Raw genomic sequence first — 20,194 nt, 5'->3', positions numbered from 1 at the left:
ATTCCAAAGCTCCCATATCAAAGAAAAAAATACTTCCAGCATCCAGAAAGAAAGAATTCAAATATCATGGAGCCATAGTCAGGATCACACAAGATTTAGCAGCTTCAACATTAAAGGACCAGAAGACTTGCAATATGATATTCTGGAAGGAAAAGGAGTTAGAATTACAACCAAAAATTCACCTTCCCAGCAAAACTGATTATAATTCTTCAAAAGAAAAAAACGGATATTTAATGAAACAGAAGACTTTCAAGCATTCCTGATGAAAAGACCAGAGCTGAATAGAAAATTTGACAAACACAAGACTCAAAAGAAGCATAAAAAGGTAAACATGAAAGAGCAATCACATGGGACTTAAAATATTTAAACTACTTACATTCCTATATAGGAAGCTGATGCTTATAACTCTTAAGAACTTTATTGTTATTAGGGGTCTACACAGAGAGAGTATAAATCAATTATGTTGCAATGATCTCCCAAAAAACAAACAAACAAAAAAACAATGAAGGGATGAGAAACAAGGATGCACTAGGAGAAGGGTGAAGGGAGGAGTAGAATGGGGAAAATTTTCTCACATAAAAAACACATACAAGGAAAAACTTTTGTAATTGAGGAGAAAATGGGGAGGATGGGGGATGGAGGGAAATGCTTCAAACTCACTGTCATTGGAATTGGTTCAAAGACGGAAGTATATGCACACTCAGCTGTGTATAGAAATGTAACTTGCCTGCTCAGTGGATATAGGATGTTGAAATTAATAAATCTTAAAAATAGATGAGGGAGACTTGGGCAACAGTAGGCAGCAATAAGAAGGGTAGGAAGTGATGTAAGAATAAGGAGAAGGGATGATTGTGAGGGCATTCTGGTGGAGCTAGGAGAGGAAATGATTAAGGGTACATATGGAGGGGTTAGCCTTGGAGTAAAGGGGAGAATGAGGGATAATGGGGGTTCTGAGACTCAGAAAAGGGAAGAAAGAGCTCACAGTGAATGGCTTTTATCTTTTTGGTGAAGTATGAAGGGCAATTCTTACCTCTGAGGGTGCAAGGAAACAATGGTGCAAGAGACTTGAGGAAGATGGAAGCTTTAAATAGCCACTGTGGAGAGTGCAACAGAGAATCAATTAGGGAAGAGTAAAATTATTGCCTTGCTGCAGTGAGGGCCCATTTGAGATTAGATACCATAAATTTGTAATGCAACTAATCAACATAGTAGAGACTTTTCCAGCTTCACTTCTATCACCTGAGTGGAAGTAGAGGAAATGAGTAGTGGGAGTAATCCTGAGTTGGTGTTAGGAAAGGCATGAGTTATAATATAAAAAAAGAAACAAGTGACTCAGGAGTAGAGAATAATGTTGAGTCAAATTAGTCAACTAGAATTAAGTCTGGGAAGCAAAGTCTGAGGCAAGATCAGTGCCTGGGAAAATACTGAGGAATACATGGACTGAAGGTCACAGGGAGGATGTAGAATAGGGTTAGGAAGAGTGGGACACAGAGAGATGAGTGATAGGATGCTATCAGTGGATAATGGAATTTCAGAGTTCTTGATCATAGAAATAGAACAATGACAAGACTTTTTGCATTATTAACAAATACTTCAAATTTGAACTTACAGTACTTCCCCAAACTAAACAAGATGGAGACTATATACCTATCTTATCCTTCCCAAATCCATTTCTCTCTAAATGCTAGTAGAAAAATAACTATTTCTCCACTATTTCCTTCCTCCTATCACACTCATAGTATCAGAAAGGAATTCTACAAACCCTGCAGTGGAATTCAACATGTAGCTCAGATGTACAGATAATTTTTACTTAAAACTTTGATCATATGCCTTGAGTAATAATATCTGGTAACTGAGACTTCTGAAATGGGTCAAATTGCTATCATGCTCAGCTGGTTATAGAGGAAGTAAAACATGTAGCACAGATTCATCACCCATGTAGAGCTTGAAGATGTACCCAAAATCACCAGGAAAATTTTTGATCTGTTCATATCACCCCATGCATCTGGCTAGAAATCTTGTAACTTGTCTGTTTTTTGTGTCTTGGGAAGCCTTCATTTATGGTATATTACCAATCTGGATACCAACAAAGATAAGGCTAGAATCCTTGCACAGCAGAAAATCTTAATTTTCAAAATATCTACTACAAAAAAGCAACCAAACCCTCCAAAAGAAACAAACAAAAAATACCTCATTTCCTTCCCCAAAACAATCTATCTGATATTCATTCTTACCTTTATGCCCTTCCTCTGTCTTATACTCCTGGAACAAAAAAAATTTTTAAACTTTCTCCAAATCCCTCATTGCATTCAATCTTAAAAGTCTGAACTCCAAAGATAAACAGGGCAGTAAACTTCCAGACTAGTTTAAGATTTGTATAGGGCTTTGTTCCATAATGCATTTTCTTCATATCAACTTTGTAAAGTAAGTAGTTTATATTTTTTCAATAACTTTTTTGGGTAAAATTAAGGATCTTGTTACTAATTTTTTTAAAACTATGCTTCAAACGATAGTTAAACAAGCATGCTTACATATTAATTGCTTGAGTTCTCAGAAGCTCAAGGTATAAAGTTTAAATATTATTTCCCTTGTTTTACAGATGAGGAAATATCACATGGAAGTTAAATAATTTGGCTATTCATAGATCTATTGTGAAATGGCTCAAATTGCTGATGTGTTCAAGAGTTCTACTTGGTTATTCATGCAGTTAAAGATGTAGCATGGACTTATCACTGCTACAGAGTTTGAAGATGCACCTAAAAATACCAGGAAAATCCTCAATCTGTTCATATTACCCCATGAATCTGGCTGGAATCCTGCATCTTATCCATTTGTTTTGTCTCAAGAATCCCTCATTTATGGAATATCACCACTTTGGGAATAAATACCCCCAAAATATTTTGGGTATCTAGATTTTCTAAATTCAGTGCCCTTTTCAATTCAAGGAGAAAGAACTGGCACCTTTTTCTTATTAAGCTAGAGTAATGGAAAGAGCAATAGGCTTCATATCAGGAAACTTGGGTTTGTGTCCTGGCTCTCTACCAGCTATGTAATCACGGACATGTACTCATGATTTCGAACTTTGGTTTCTTCATCTGTAAAAAGGAGATAATAATACTTAATACTATATACATACTGGACTGCCACAAATAAAGTGCTTTGTAAATATTAAGTCCTGTATAAGTTTTAGGTGGTTTCTTTTTGTTAGAACAATAATACAATACATTAAAATTTCACCCTGAATCAATAACATAAAAAAATTCTAATGAACATAGTACATAAAGTTTTTTAAAATGACTAATTTGGAGCTACTAAAAATATTAACAAGGTCTGTTCTAATTCTGAACATCACAAAGTGGCATAAAACTAACCCAGTGCGGCTTCCATCTGTAAAAACTTGTGGTATTTTGAACAGCTTTCAATTAGCTTTCTTAGCTCTTGCGCACTGTATTTTTTCCGGTCTCTGATAAATGCCTGAGCACATCGTTTTGTGTAAACTGTTGCAGATCGAATAGTTTCTGTTCGACCATGTTTAAAGCCAGCAGTACTACATGATTCGTATGTAGGAACAATTTTCCCAAACTGACGATAAGCAGCCACCTGACATGCAAGTTGAAATATAGCATCTGGACTCATTCTTTCTTGAATTACGTACTGTTTCCCAAACTTTCTAAACTCAAATGGTTTCACTGTCATTTTATGTCTTTGCTTGTCAAATTTTTGACGTGCAACAGTCACAGCTGACTGAATTGATGCATTCAAATGAAATTGCAGCTTTTCCACGTTTGTAGAACATAGCGTAGCAGCCGTCCCTCTTGGAACTACTGCAGGATGCTTTGTGCTATCTGCATATACTTCATTAACAAAACGGAGAACTGCAACTCCATCTCCCCAAGAATGTTCAAAATTTATCCCTGCACTCCCATCAACAGTGATAATTAAACTGAAAGATTTGTCAAACCAGCGGTTATAACCATATCCATGAAGCATACAGTGTGATAGGTGGGAACTGTTTTCTACTCTAAAACTATCTAAACACAAGCAGAATATTGCGCTATCAATCTTGTACACGCTCTCTTCATTCCCAGCTTGCAGAAGCTGTTCTCTGACTGCTGCCCAGGTATTTCTGTTCTCAGTGGTGAGGTAGCCCAGAGGATACTCAGCTACTGTTTCCTCATCCTGTAAAATATTAATTAAATGTGCTTGTATTTCATACGGATGTAGAATATTTCCAATAGGATCCAATATGTCAAATACATAAAAATGTCCATTTCTCATCACCAGCAAATGGCGTGCACCATGATCCGAAAATAGTTCATCTTTACCTTGTTTAGGAACTCTGCAACTGTTAAAGAGGTGAACATACTGTGACATATCTAAAGGATAAGCTTCTGCAAAATAAGCTCCATACCAAGACACTGAAGTTGGGAGAAAGCTGAGAAACCTTTTAAAGGCCTTACTCTTGCTCCACTGGGGGTTGACATAATAAATGTCTGGCTCTAAGATACGACTCCTCAGAGAGTTAAGAAATTTTATTGCTGATACAGTCAGATTTGTTGCTCTCACGAGTTGGTCATTATATGATTCTTGTGGATCTCGTTTAAATGTAATGAAAGGATTAAAGTTTAAAACAATAGGGTCTCTTGAAGAAAGATACGTATCAAGCCATGGACCTGTAAAAACAAAAAACAAAGCCAGACATATAAGTCAGTGAAATAGTTTTTATGAGAAGGCATGATCGTTATAGATATGGTATGTTTGCATAAAGCAACTATTATGTCAAGGAAAAATTCAGTTCCAGTAAACTGTTATTTATTTGGCACTAATAAGGAAGCAGGAATTCTCCAATAATAATAAAAAGAATGCATTTATGTAGTGTTTTAAAGTTTGCAAAGTCCTTTATATACATTACTTCACTTGGGCCTTCCAAAAAAGTTCTGAGAAAAGTTAGTGTAAATATTGCCATTTTACAAATAAGGAAAATGAGACTTACAGAAGATAAAGTGAGACCAAAGGTCACACAACTAATAATGGCAGAAGTGGGACTTGAACCCAGGTCTTCCTGGTTTTGAGGCCAATTCTCTGTAACACATTGCCTATCATGCTTCTAATTCTGTCAGCTGGGAAATCATATTACCAACTTTATTAAAATTATATCTAGACAAAATAAATAGGCCTTTCCTATGAAATAAACGTAATTTCTACTCACTCACTGGAAACAAGAAAGATAGTAGGCAGTCAAGGAAAGCAATCAATATTTATATTTTGAAAGCAACCTATTTATTTACCAGCTACTCTGATAAAATCCTTGGTAGCAGTTAAATACTGGATTACGAAATTTCTATAAAAGTTTTTGGCTTCTGTTAAGCTAGAAGTTGTAGGATGTGGAAAACACTTGCTGTACCATTCAGATATGTAAATCTCGAGACCTTCCATAAACATATACAAAGTGAGACTGATCTATGTAATTTCACTGGTATGAGTACTTCCCTTCATGATACAAAGTGTTTAACATCGTTTTCATTTTCTTGAGGCCTGCCTGCAGATAAGCCTGTCCGGACTTATCAAGGCTGGTCCTCAGTCCACAGACAGGCTTCATTCAACAGCCTCTTAAATGAAGTCTTTCTAGCATAACAGGACCTTTAAGAGCTTATACTCTGCACAACCAGCCTTTGAAAGCCCAAGGTCACTTCCATACTGCAATAAGGGATTAGAGTAGGAATTTTAATTAAGAGCCAACAGGTAAACATCAAAGTCATTTGTACTTGGAAAAAATAGCATTAACATAAAATATCACCCTCTACCAAAGTCCTTTTCTGAGCCGTCATCATAGCACAGAGGTGACTCTGCGATCCCAAAGCAATGCTAACAGAAAATAAGCTCTGACCAATATCAAGCTGTTTTAATGTAGGGACCCTGGACTGTCTGTCATGCAAAAAACTGCCTGACTACGAAATTCAAAGAGAAGGATCATCTCTAGAAGATTGGCCACCAGGTGATTAATTTTTTTAGTCATAATAGTTCATGAATGTTGTCTCCTAAGGCACAATAAGGTTACAATCTGCGTCAGTGGAGGGACGACCTTTCACTGATGAAATTATAGCTCTTTTGAAGTATAAAATGTCACTATTAAACATTTATTGTGAACCCACTAAATGAGCAAAATGATACTAGGTAGACAATCTAAATAGAAAACTAATTTCACAAGTATGTGATATCTATGCCAATCTATAATAATTTTATTTATTTTAATTTATCAACAATCACTTCCATAAGCTTTTGAGTTTTAAAATTTTTTCTCCTCCTCCCTCCCCAAAACGTCATGCAATTAATATAGGCTATACATATTCATTCCTATTAAACATTTTCACATTAGTGATGTTGTAAGGAAGAATTAGAACCAACAGGAGGAATCACCAGAAAGAGGAAACAAAACAGAAAAAAAAAATAGCAAATAGTATGCTTCCATCTGCATTCAAACTCCATAGTTTTTTCTTGGGATTTTCCATTATGAGACCTCTGTTGATGTCTCAGAACCTTGCACTGTTGAGAAAGGCTAAGTCATCCCACAATGTGGTTGTTACTGTGTACAACGTTCTCCTCATTTCACTCAGCATCAGTCTATACACGTCTTTCCAGGTTTTTCTGAAGTCTGCTTGTTCATCATTTCTAATAGCACAACAGTATTCCATTATATTCATATACCACAACTTATTCAGCCATTCCCTCAATTTCCAATTCTTTGCTACCACAAAAAGAGCTACCGTAAATATTTTGTACATGTGGGTTCTTTTCCCATTTTTATGATCTCTTTGGGATACAGCCCTGGAAATGGTATTGCTGGGTCAAAGGGTATGCTGAGTTTTATAGTCCTTTAGGCATACTACCAAATTGCTCTCCAATTACTAGCTGTGTGACCCTAGGCAAGTCACTTAACCCCAACTGCCTCACCAGAAAAAAAATAAATTAAAAAAAACAAATTGCTCTCCAAAATGGCTGGATCATTTCACAACTCCACCAACACTGCATTAGTGTTCCAATTTCCCCACATCTTCTCCAACATTTATCATTTCCCTGTATAACAATTTTTTTTAAAAAAAACAGCATTATTTATATTAGATATAATGAAAATAACATCAAATTTAGTATTATGGGATCACAGATATCAAGTTGGAAAGGACCATAGATCTTGACAGACCATGGGACTTGGAATCAGGAAGACCAGAGTTCAAACCCTTCTTTAGATATTTGCTTACGTGACCTTGAGCGAGATGCTTAGTCTTTCTCTGCCTCAGTTTCCTCTTCTATAAAATGTTGGAAGCAATGGCCTCTAAGGTCCTTTCCAGCCCTAAAAGATCTACGCTCCTATGATACTGCCAATCCCTTCATCATACATTTGAGAAACCTAGGCACAGACTGGCGAAGTGACTTGCTCAGGTCATACAAGCAGTAAATGGAGGAGCTGGGATTCTAACTAAAGTTGCTCACTCCAAATCTATCATTTTTTCCCCTATACCACAGAGCCTCATATTCACAGGATCTGAATTTGACTCTTGTCTCTGCCATGTACTTTCTCTGTGAATGTGTGTAAACCATTTTTATCTTTGTTGGGCTCAGTTTCCTCATTTGTAAATCAAGGAGGTTTAATTCAATTCAACAAACACTTATTGGACTGCATAACTTCTAAGGTCAAACCAATAAGCATTTATTAAATACCTATTATGTGCCAGGCACATGATAGACATAGACAAAAGTGGAATAGTGCTGAGTCTATCGGGAGAGACAACACGTATATATTTGCTTAAAATATATATACAAATATATAAAAATATATACAAAATAAATATAAGATAATTTTGACAAATAAGGCACCAGCAGCTGGGGAGATTAGGAAGGGCCTCATTAGGAACTCAGCTTTGGAGGATACTAGGGACTCTCAGATAGAAATAAGGAAGAAGAGCATTTTAAGTTTAGGGAAAAGTATGTGCTTTATGATGAGGAGACTGAAGCTCATATGCAAGGAAGAAGGCCGTTAGGCCAGACTCCAGAATGCATGAATGCGAGTTACACATAAATATGGAAAGAATGGCTGAAAACAGGTTGTGAATGGCTTTAAATGTCAAACAAAGAAGCTTATATTGAAACTTAGAGGTAATAGGGAGCCACTGGAGGTTTCTGAGTCAGACTTGTACTTTAGCAATGTCCCTCTGGCAGCTGTGTAAAGGACAGACTGGGGTTGGGGGGAAGGAGAAGGAAGGGAGGTTTGAGGCACGGAGACCAATTAGTAGTCTCCCGTACTGGTCCAGGTAAAGGTAAGAGCTCGAAATAGAAAGGTGGTCATGTGAGCAGAGGGAGGACAAAGAATGGGAAAGGATGGATAAGATGTTGTAGAGGCAGAACCAAGAAGGCTTGGCAACAGATTCAATAAATGTATGGATTAAAGAAGAGGGAGGAGAGGAGAGTGATTTGGAGGTTGCAAACCAAGGTGACTGAAAAGATGGGAGAACTCTTGGGAGAAATAGGTCTCTTCCAATTCTAAGTTCTAGGAAACTTTTAAGTAACTTTATTGAATAATGAATTGCATAATCTAGGAAAAAATCCTAATTTCAACCAATGTGAGTTTCAAGAATCAACACCTAAAATAATCACACTTTTTTCTCCCTCAGCAATGAATTAGCTTATATCAATAGTTCAACTTTGTTTCCAAAAGTTCACTTTTGCCTAATTAAGATTTGTTAAAAATCAAATCCCTTGATCTTGGGACAAGTTTCCACCTCAGCTTACATTTAATAACTTCTCTCTGTTATTACTAATCTATTTCCAAATCAACTGTGTTACAAATATGTGTCTTGTAGCAGATAAAATTATCAAGTAGATATGTACATAATTCAAGGAAATGTAAAGAGAAAAAAGAGTCTAGGACAGAACTCAGGGAATGTCTATGTTTTAGGATAGGTAAAAGGAGGTGGATGTAGAAAGAATGAATAAAAAAAACCCAACACAATGTGAGCATCTCATTTTAAAAAAAATGTATCTTCCAGATAAATAACTACCAAGAATATGATGCATAATTGTAACAGAAACAAATTAAGGATGCAATAAAATAAATGGGGGGGGGAGAAGGAGACTCCATTCCATTTTTTTTAGAGTTCTTACAGCAATAAGATAGTTAACATACAGGTTTCCAGAAGTATCTAGAAGTGAAATAGCTACTACAGATAAAAGTTTAAAAATTAAAGTATGTTAAAAGTAAAATGTCTAATATTTTTTAAAATAAGCAAGCAAACCTGTTATGTAGCTTGTATGAAAATTCTTTTTATCAAGCTCAATGAGATTTTTGTGTAACTCTTTTCCAATTCCATTTTTAAAAGCCTTTGCAAGTTTTTCAGTTTTTCTAGTTTGTCAAAGAAAAAATATTAATAGCATGTAATATTATTTAACATTTCACGGAAAAACTTCAATAAAATTAACTCTATCTACCCAGTATGTATTAATCTCAACACCTACACCACACTTTTTTTGCACTTTCAGAATTTCCTCTTCTTTAAACTCTCCTTTGATTCAAAATCTAATAAAAACTCTCACATGGCTTTTGATTTACTGTTTATTTTTATTGTTAATCTCAGACCTAAAGACTCTGATGAAAGGAAACAAAAATAACATAACTTTAAAAGCTCACTATAAGTCATATGAAGGAATAGTTAGTTAATAGCCTTAAAATATCTCCAACTGCTAAAAAGAAATTCTAGCATAACACCCCCTTTGTCACTACCACACATAATTTTATTTAGTTCCTATGGCTGTCCCTGAGTCAGGTTTTATTTAATTTTGGAACAATCTTATTCCCCTAAATTGTTGTATTCTCTGCAGAAATAGCTTACCTTCAGAAATTAATTTGAAAAAAACATTCACTATATCAATAGCCAAGAAACCTGGGTTCTACATACTACTTCTGCCACTGATTAACTATGTAATCTTTGGCATTATTTCATTATCTCATCCATAAAATGAGAAAGTTTAATTTGACAGTCTCTAAGGTTCCTTCCACCTCTAAATTCTGTTTCTCTGACACTGGCTTGAGGAAGATACCTTGTCATTATGTGAGTAGGTTTACTGCTAAGTTAAAAGGCACAAACTTATTCAGTCTTATTTTGTCTTAACTGAATACATAAACTTTCTTGGGTTTAATCTTCCTTTTAAGCAAGTGCCTATAAAGCAAATGTCCTTTTCTGTGCACCTTAAGTAGACATACAGGTCTAGCAGGGCTCAAATATCAAGGCCACCAAAGCATCACTGGAGACCGTTTTTGTTGTCAATGCTGCCTTCTCCTCAGCATAAATTCAAGTTTCTCAAGGTCAGAACTTTTTATTTTGTGAATCTCTGCTTAATGGTTAGCCCAGTAAATTAAAGCCAGAGGACATACAAGTATGAATTGAGGATGGTGATTAATTCAGTTCTATAATATATCATCTTCCACTAAAAGAGAAGACATACGGAAGATGATGTTTCATTTGCAGCCATGAAAGGGGCAGAAAAAGATGGGAAAAAAAACCACACATGCAGGGTATCTTGGAATTACTGACTGAGATGGGAAGAAGGAAGGGATAGGGGCAAGGAATATTAACTCCTGTTCTAAGAGTCTTGCCACATCACCTTGCCACACAGTTCTAATTTTTCAAGCCCTGTGTGTCTAAGAGAAGACAGAACATTCTTTAGACCAAAAGAAAGAAAAGTTGGCTGGGTGGGAAGAAATAAAATTATGTCATTCTTGGAAAATTGTCAACAAAGGTTATTATAATGAAAATGGAGAAGTTTAAATAAAACTATGATATGAAGATAAGCCTGGCTTTGTTTCTGAACTCTAGGTAGTTTCTCTCATGAATGCTTTAACTCAGACTTGGGGATAAATGTTCCATTACATCGCACCAAGAAAACTATTCATATAAAAGATTTATGTTTATTGGCTTTAAACTTGATTTTAGACTTTGAAGAACTTATGACTAATTTATAAATTTATCATTAAAGTGGGAAACTTTTCTATCACATTTCAGTGGTCCAACCTGTATTCACTGTCTCCCAGTAGAGGTTTCTGAGCAGCCATGTATCGCCTGATGGAATCCTCCAACTCTGGAACTGGTAATCTGGAATTGTGTGAATTTACGAAAAGTAAATGAAATATGTTTAGGTATGTCTATGAGTTCATAATTGGGGAAAAATTCCTTAGAATTCATGAATTTCACTCCATATTCAGCTATGTATTGCTACACTACCAAGCCTAGTATAACTGTTCAGTAAGGAAACTGATTCTCACATAGTGACATGGAAACACTTTCATTACTTATAGTCAGACTTTCTATTACCTATCAATGCACATAACATTGAGGTTAGAGAAAGAGTTTGAAACCAACTAGTTAGCAAGTATTAAACTATAAATCTTGCCACCTACGGAGATAAAGCATAAGAGTAATCAACAATGAAAAACTACAGTTCAGGGGCAGCTAGGTGGCGCAGTGGACAGATTGCGGCCCTGGATTCAGGAGGACCTGAGTTCAAATGAGACCTCAGACACATAACACTTACTAGCTGTGTGACCCTGGGCAAGTCACTTAACCCCATTGCCTAGCCAAAAAAAAAAGAAAAAAGAAAAACTACAGCTCATACAGAGAGGGAACAATGAAATAGGAAAGCAGTGTTTCATTAGAAAGGTCAGAAATAATGTTGGTAAGAAATAGCTTGATAAAGATGAGAAATTTTTAGCAGTCTTTTTTTGGGGGGGAAAGAAATATGAGAACGATGATCTTTGGCACAAAGTACTGAAAAAATTCATTTAAGACCTTCAAAGGTTGTTTGTAATATCAGTGGATTTGCTATGCTTTGGGCATGTCCTTTTCTATGAATGCTACTCGGCAAAACTCTTTCTCAACTTCTACAAGGATTATGAATAAAAACTATCAAAAACGTTTAAGACCAAGGCCCATATGTCTAAGGCTAATGTTGGCATCTATGGAGATAAAGCATGGGAGTAATCAACAATCAGAAAGTACAAAGTTCATAGCGAGATGGAACAACGAAATGGGAAAGCAGTGTTTCATTAGAAAGACTAGAAAGAATGTTGGTAAGAAATGGTATGATAGAGGTGAAAAGTTTTTTGTGGAGTCGTTTTTTCCCCTGGGGGTGAGGAGAAAGATGAGAATGATGATTCTTAGTATCTGAAATGCTGAAAAAATTCAATTAAGACCTTCCAAAGGTTCTATTTGTAACACTAGTGTATTTGTGATATTTTGTGGGTATGCTCTTCTATGAATGTCATTCAATGGATGTCTTTCCCTGCATTATGAAAAGGAATGATTATGAAAATAAAATGCCAAAATACGTAAGACCACTCTGTGTGTATGGTGCAAATCTTGCCCACAGACACGCAGGCTGCACCGCGCACTCAAAGCCTTTCCGGCTCCGTAAGAATGTACATTGTTGCTCCATTGGTTCTTGCATTGTGCTTATTTTGCCTCTTTTCCATCCCTAAAATCCTCAGGTATGACATCTGCACGCGGTCCAGTTCTGCTCTTGCAAGCCTCTGCTTCGTTTCCTGCCCCGCTTCTAATACTTTAAACTAGGAGGCTCCTCTGCCTTCCTGGCCGCAGACTCGGTCCGTCGGTCCGTCCCGGCCCCTGGTCAGTGGCGGGTCCCACCGCCAAGCCGGGCGGCCCTCGGCGGCAGCCTCACCTGGGCAGGCTCTGCTGGAAGTGCAGGGTGGGGATGATGCTGCGGTGCACGAAGTGATGGTCCAGGTCCCAGGTGGAGGACACGAGCCCGTGATCGGCCGAGCGCCAGTAGTCACGCGCCGCGCCCGCCCCGGCCCCTGCCCTGGCCAGCGACCACGCCCTCCACCCGCCCCCCGGGGGCTGCCGGGGCAGCCAGCAGCGCGCCCCCGGGCCTTTCAACCACAGCATCCTGCGGGGCGGCGGCCGGCGGCTCCCACCTCGGAAGGGGCGGGCCGCAGGCCCCGGGATGGACGCTGGCTCCCAGCAGGCCGCGCCTGGCCACACCGATGCCGGCCGGACGGTTGGATGACCCAAGTCCCTCCTCTCCTCGGTAGGGGGCCTCGCGGGCTCAGCGACGCGTGCTTGGAACGCGCAGGCGCGTTTGAGACGGGCGGGGGCGGGGGCGAGGTGTTGGGAAGGGGAGGGAGGGAGAGAGAGAACGGGGTGGGGGGGCCGGGCGTATGTGTGTCTACGTCTGTACGTCTGGTGCGTATATATGCACGCTCATAGAGCGTAGGTGTGTGGGGCAGTGTGCGCGAGGGCTGCTAGCTGTTTAGGGTCCAGGTGATGGGGGTGCAGAATAAGGGTAATTTATGGAAATAAATGAATGAATGAATGAATGAATGATGAATGAATGAATGAATGAATGAATGAATGAATGAATGTAAATCCTCTTTAGGATCTAAGTAACATTTCAAAAAACTCAGAAAACTTCCATACAGTGACTTATAATGTGGGCAGTTTATGGATAGTGAAATTGTTAAGGGGACAGACAGGATGGTAACATCAGCCTTGTACAGAAAAAGTCAAGGTTAGGAATAAGGCCCTGGGACCCTGTCTATAGGATATTAGGACTTTAATTAGAAATAGAAAATATACCTTTCTTTTGTTAGCCCAGAATCTCAGATTTCTCAATTTCAGTGTAAAACCCCCTTCTCTCTGTCCCATCCTCCACCCCCACCCCCAACTACACCACACAGAAATATCGGAGCTGGGATTCTGTCCTATTTTACCAGCATTGTTTTGGAAAATTCCACAGAAAGTGTGGTAAGGTGGTTAAAAAAAAACACACTAAATTGGAGGTCCCAGGACCTAGGGACCTGTCCTGCCACTGATCACTTGTCTTACCTTGAGAAGTCCATAATAAACACAATAAAAAGTGGAGACCCAGGATCCAGGTTCAAAATCTCAGCCTACATACTGCTTGTGTAACCTCAGTTAAGCCTTCCTCTTTGGGCTTGTTTTTCCCCATCTGTAAAATTAGGGTGTTGGAATACTAAGACAAAATAGCACCTGCCCTCAGTTTACATTTTACTGGAGGAGGAAATATTTGTATATGTGAGTATATGCAAAATAAATGTAAGTTAATTAGGGTTCAAGGGGAAGAAACTAGTAGCTAGAATTTCAGGATCCCTAACAAATTAGAAATCCTTGAAGTACTGAGGACATAGAATTTTTTAGGATTAAAAATACTGAGCTGGGAGGGACTTTAGAGATTATCTAATATAAATAGGTATGTAAGTTTTTTGTTCATCCACATCGATCTGTTTAGACAACTTTCCTGTTTCTTTTCAATAATAGTTTCTCTTTATACCTTCAGATTTTCGTTCTGAATTGTTTTTCAAATCTCTTGAGCTGACTTGTCCTGGACGATCTTAGCCCTACCTATTCTTCTTCTAAACCTTCTAAAATCTGTTCTTCTAAAATCGAGGGTGCATGTCACATAATTTAGGACGTTCTTCTCCTTCACTATAACAAATTCTAGGAGGAAGTGATTACTTCCTCCCAATATTACCATCATTCCCACCCAAGCAACTGTTGATGAGAATTGGGTCCAGAATTTTTGCTAGTAATCAAAGTCAAACTCACTAGTCTGTATTGAAAAATTCTCCACTCTTCCCTTGTTTTGAAAATCAGGAAAACATTTGCCATTCTCCAGACCTATCCTATGGTACTTCTTCCATTTGCCCAGGAGATTTTTCAAATGTCACCAACTCATTGTGCTCAGCAGAATCATCTGACAGCAATTTCTACACCCTGGGGTGTGTTTGTCCAGGCCTGGTGACTGATTCATTAAAGGAGACTAGGTGTTCTCTTACTACCTCCTTACTCATCTTCACTTTCAACTGTTTATTAATTGATTTTATTTTGTCTTTTCCAGTCCAAAAACTAATCTCCTTGGTAGGAAAAAAAACCCAGAAGTAATATGAGTTGAGTAATTCTTTATTTTTATCATCTGCGATCATGTCCCATTGATCCAGAGCAGGTAAGTAGGTAGGCACAGTGGACAGAGTCAGGAACGCCTGAGTTTAGATACCACCCCAGACATTTGCTAGTTTTGTGACCCTGTCCAAGTCACTTAACCTCTCTCAGCCTCAGTTTTATCATCTATGAAATGGAGATAATAACAGTTCCTACCTCTCAGGGTTGTAGCTACCCTCTAACCCCCAATTTTCCTGTCATTTCTACTTTACTAATCAGTTTCTCCTTGTTAATCATGTTTAGTACAACAGTTCATCTTGTGACTTCCTCTACATTTTGGAGAATGAAATTATAGCAAGTCAGATATTTATTAGTTGCTCTGCTTTAGACAGTGAGAATTCCAACAGATGTTTGGATAATTGAATTCCCATGGGATGCCAGTGGGCGTGTGTACACATGTAATACTTTCAGCTCTGTGTGGATTCTGCAGTGTCCACACTATGAGACACTTGGAACAGTGCAGCAGTGTAAGCAGCGTAATTGGCTCAAGTGCTGCCTTCCTTAAATTTATAGAACATTAGTACATTCATAATAGATTCACTGGTCATGGTAAGGAGTTGCCTCCCATTGCCACTTTCAGATTCTTCCTCTGTCACCGTTGCTCATCAATCTCTCTTCCTTCAAGTCTCTCTCCAACCAAATTTATTGCCCAGTCTAGGTGCCACTATCCCTTTTTGTTGTTGTTCCGTTGTTTCAGTCATGTTCAACTCTCTGTGACCTTTCTGGGGGGTTTTGTGGCAAAGATACTAGAGTAGTTTGCCTTTTCCTTCTCCAGCTCACTTTGCAGGTGAGGAAACTGAGGCAAACAGAGTTAAGTGACTTGCCCAGGGTCACACAGCTAGTAAGTGTCTGAGGCAAGACTTGAACTCAGGAAGATGAGTTTAGGCCTGGCACTCTGTCCACTGCACCACCTAGCTGCCCCCACTACAATCATCTTATAGCTCTCCTCCCATTCAGACTTCTTGGAAAACCCATGTATGCTAGGTTGTCTCCACTTCTGCTCCTCTCACTCTCTCCTGCACTCTGTGCAGTCCGGCTTCTGACCTTACCTTCCAACTGGAATTTCTCTCTCCAAAGTTATCAAGAATCTCCTAATTGCCAAATTTAATGGTTTTTGCTCAGTCCTCAACCTCTTTGACCTCTTTGTTGCACTTGACCAGGGGTGGGGAACCTGAAGCCTTGAGATCCTTAAGTTCGGCCTTTTGACTGAATCCGAATTTTACAGAACAAATCCTCAAGGCCACAGATTCCTCACCCATGCCTTTGACAGTGTTGACTACCTTTTCTTGTCTACTCTGCTCTCTGTGCTTCTAGGACACTTCTTTCTCTTGGTTCTCCTCTTACCTGTACAACTGTTCCTTCTTCTTCTCCTCTGCTGCTTTGTCATCCATGTCACGCCTACCAGACTGGCATATCTCAAGGTTCTTGGATCCTCTTCTCTTTTTTTCTCTACACACACCCTGTCTTGGTGACCTCATCAATTCCCACAAGTTCAGTTATCATCTCTTTGCGGATGACTCTTATCTATAGATCAAATATATTATATCCAGTCCTAGACTCTCTCCTAAACTCCAGTCACACATTACCAAGTGGCAGTTTGACATTTCATACTGGATATCCCAGAGGCTCAACATTTCTAAAGCCGAACTCGTTATCTTTCACCTCAAACTTTCCCCTTTGAACTGTCCTATTACTGTCAAAAACATCATTTTTCTAGTCACACAGATTTATAACCTCAGTGTCATCCTCCATTTCTCACCCTCATCCCTCTTCCCCCAGATGTATCTAATCAGGTGCCAAATCTTGTTGTTTTTCTCTATGTAGTACCCTTTTATACCCCCTCTTCCCTCTACCCAAACAGCCACTACTCTTCTTCAGACCCTTATCATCTCTCTCTGGGAGTATCGCCATAGCGTCTCCTTGCCTCAAGCCTCTCCTCACTCCCATCTATCATCTACACAGCTGCCAAAGTGATTTCCTAAAAGCCTAGGTCTGCTCATGCCACCACTCCTACTCAACAGACTCAGTGGTTCCCTATGAATGAATGATTTTACAAAGCATTTGTTAAGCATTGGGCTAAGAAGTGGGGATACAGATACTGGAAGCCAAGACAGTCCCTGACCTCAAGGAGCTCATATTCTCATGGGAGGGACTACAAACCAAAGGGAATGGTGACCAAGGAAGGCTTTCTGGTTTAAAAAGTTATTGGGGTGGTGAGTGCAGGAACAATGGCAGAGTCTTGGTTCAGAGTTCCAGAACTTCGGAGGTGGGGAGAGGGGAGAAAAGAGTGAGGAGGGGGAAAGAGGAAGAAAGGATGAGGAAGGAGAAAGGAGAGGAAAGGATAAGGAGATGGAGGAGAAGGAGGGAATTGAGAGTCTGAATACGAAGTGAAGTGAGTCACAGCTGGGTTTTTCTGAAATAGTGATCAAGGAGAGATAGTTGGAGGAAGCAGGGGGAGGAAGGTAGTTGGAAGGAGAGGAGGGCGGAGGTGAAGAGTGGAAATGGCTCCAGGCTCCAGTCTAGTGGATCAAACATAAACTCCTTTGTTTGACAGTGTATCAAGGTATAATGGGAGCAATTTCCCCCTCATCCCCCCATGTGCTCTGGCCAGAACACACTTTGGACAGTTTGGAGGCACAGTGGGAAGCCTGAAGTCAGGAAGACTCCTCTTCCTGAGTTCAAATCTTTTTTTTTTAAGGCAATTGGGGTTAAGTGACTTGCCCAGGGTCACACAGCTAATAAGTGTCAAGTGTTTGGTCTGAGGCCAGATTTGAACTCAAGTCCTCCTGACTTCAGGGCCAGCACTCTATCCGCTGCGCCACCTGAGTTCAAATCTGGCCTCATACACTGACTAGCTGTCTGACCCTGGACAAGTCACTTAACCCTGTTTGCCTCAGTTTCTTCATCTGCAAAATGAGCTGGAGAAGAAAATGGCAAACTAGTAAGTATCCTTGCCAAGAAAACCCCAAAAGGGGTCATGAAGAAGAGTTAGACATGACTAGAAAATGACTACACAGCAACAGCAGCAACAACAGAGCACCTTTCATTGTATGCATTGAGTTGAGCCAGACAGGAAATAGAGAATACTGGAGACACATATGTTGGAACACAGATGTGATCATTTCTGGGAATTTTTTCTGACAAATTTTTTTTTAGTGGGAACTTCTGGACTCCTTGGCATCCATAGAAGTAATATATCAGCTTGTATGACTTCATTACTACTATTTTATATCGTCGTGCCAGGCTTCTGACCTGTTTCCCAAATTCTGTTTCTTCCTATCTGCAGTACACTACCATGGCACGATTATTTTATTTCTTCCTCACTTGAGCTCTACTATGCTTCCTCCTTTAGTTCCAAAAATTCTTCTTACGAGTAGATTGTCTTAGTAGTTAATACAATTCCTCCCCTTTATTTTTTTCCTTTTTAATAAGAAATCTATCCCATCAGTCTTCTCCTACCAAATATCAGTGATATCTATGTAATCAAATTTGCCCCCTTAGGATCTTAAGTTCATCTTAGTTTCTAATCCATCTTTTGTTCAATGGACTGAGAACATAGGTTTTATTGCTTTCTATGATATCTATCTTGGAATATACATATTATATGGATATAGCGAGAAGGGAATAAGGAGGGAGATATTGGGAGAAAAAAGGAGAGGAAGGAAGTTTTTTTCTTTTCTCCCTTTCCTTCCTCTTGTAGTTGGTGAGATTCTTGGCTAGATTTACAAGACTCCAGGCAAATATATCTCTATTTCATACTTCTTTTTCATCAGCGCTTGTTACGTCCAGAATATTCCTGCCCTAAGCCTGTCATTCCTATATTTTTAACAGTAAATCCTGAAATAAAAAGCTTATTCTCAACCATCATCTTTTTTTAAAAATTATGTTGTTGTTGTTGTTGTTGTTGTTGTTGTTTTTAATGTCACTGTCACTTCTGAGTACCCTTCCCTCCCAACAGAACCTTTCCCTGTAGCAAAGAAGTCCAGGTAAGCTAAACCATCCACCATATTGACCATGTCTTAACAACATAGGACTCATTCCATGACAGTAGGCTGTGAACTCTCTGCTAAGAGAAGTAAAATGTATTTCTATCATCAGATATCATCTTCTTAACCAGCTACTCACTTTCCAGATCCATTTTTCTCTTCCAAGGCATCCGCCTTCAACTATAGCAGTAACGGAAATATCATCAGTGCCCCTTGAGGCTTTTAATTTTTTGCCCAAGATATCATAATTCCTAGTAATGCCTTCCTGGTTTCTTCTGGCAGTATAGTTTGTTCCAAAATCAATCACCAGAAATGAGGATTAGTTATTGTCTTTGACAAATCTTGGGACGTTATTCATCATGGCCTCTATGTGTGCCCCAGGAGGATAGCAGACCTCTTTATTGTGAATTTAAGGTCAATAAATAGCTGCCTTGGGACTTCTCAACAGGAAATCATCAACTACTACTTTTTTTGTCTTCTTACCTTGACCCAGTTGAATGATCTCTTTTCCAGGGCTGCCTGTGTATCCACATGATCCTTCAAGGCATAAGCAGCTTCTTCATCCATAGAGGGTCCTGCTAACAAAAGAACCTCATTATTACTTAGCTCAGAATGTTCAGTGGTCTCTGCCATGGTCCAACCACTTCTAGAGAACTGTCTGGGTCCGAGTTCCTCATTTTATGAAAAACACTGAAAAGTTGGAGTAGGTTCAGATGATAGCAGCTATGGTGATGAGAAAGCAGATCTTGTGAAAATTGGTAAGAAGGAGGAGGAGGAGGAGGATGATGACGACGACGATGATGACAACAACAATTTGGGATGTTTTATTCTGGAGAAAGAAAGGCTGAGGGAGCGACAAGCTGATGTCTGTCTGCAATCTTTTACGTGGTCGTGTTAAAGGGAGATTCAGCTCATTCTCCTTAGCCCCACAGGGCAGAATTAGGACCAATGGGTGGAAGCTACAGGGAAGTCATTGTGGACCCCATATAAAAAGAGTTTCCACAATTTGAAGGAACTGTCTAGTGATTTCCCTGTCACTGTCATTCTTCAAGTGAAATTTGAATGATCTCTTTTTGGAGTTGTTGTATCTTTAGATAGGACTTGGACTTGATAATTTAAGAACTCTTCTAATCTTAAGGTTTTATGATTTTAAAAGGAAGGAAATAGGGGAAATAGGAGACCTGG

The 20,194-nt window shown here is 39.0% G+C and overlaps 1 protein-coding gene across 2 annotated transcripts in view; it reads right to left on the bottom strand.

The window, feature by feature from the left end:
- LOC110223414 (carnitine O-palmitoyltransferase 2, mitochondrial-like) overlaps nt 1-19,616 on the bottom strand; it is a 38,315-nt gene extending 18,699 nt beyond the window's left edge. Inside the window, exons 1-4 of one of the 2 annotated variants that reach the window (XM_021008942.2) lie at nt 19,493-19,616; nt 11,061-11,141; nt 9,288-9,394; nt 3,372-4,673 (exon numbers count right to left, since the gene is read on the bottom strand). In XM_021008942.2, the coding sequence (XP_020864601.1) occupies nt 3,372-4,673; nt 9,288-9,394; nt 11,061-11,141; nt 19,493-19,542 (1,540 nt within the window). In that variant the 5' untranslated portion in view covers nt 19,543-19,616. Of the gene's footprint in view, nt 1-3,371; nt 4,674-9,287; nt 9,395-11,060; nt 11,142-12,723; nt 13,087-19,492 lie in introns of those variants that run through there. The other variant, XM_021008933.2, reaches the window with a different exon arrangement.
- Nucleotides 19,617-20,194: the final 578 nt, after the last annotated feature.

The sequence above is a fragment of the Phascolarctos cinereus genome, unplaced genomic scaffold, assembly GCF_003287225.1.
Source record: "Phascolarctos cinereus isolate Bilbo 61053 unplaced genomic scaffold, phaCin_HiC Scaffold_4;HRSCAF=312, whole genome shotgun sequence".
Classification (NCBI taxonomy): domain Eukaryota; kingdom Metazoa; phylum Chordata; class Mammalia; order Diprotodontia; family Phascolarctidae; genus Phascolarctos; species Phascolarctos cinereus.
This window is presented reverse-complemented; position numbering and strand designations above follow the sequence as displayed.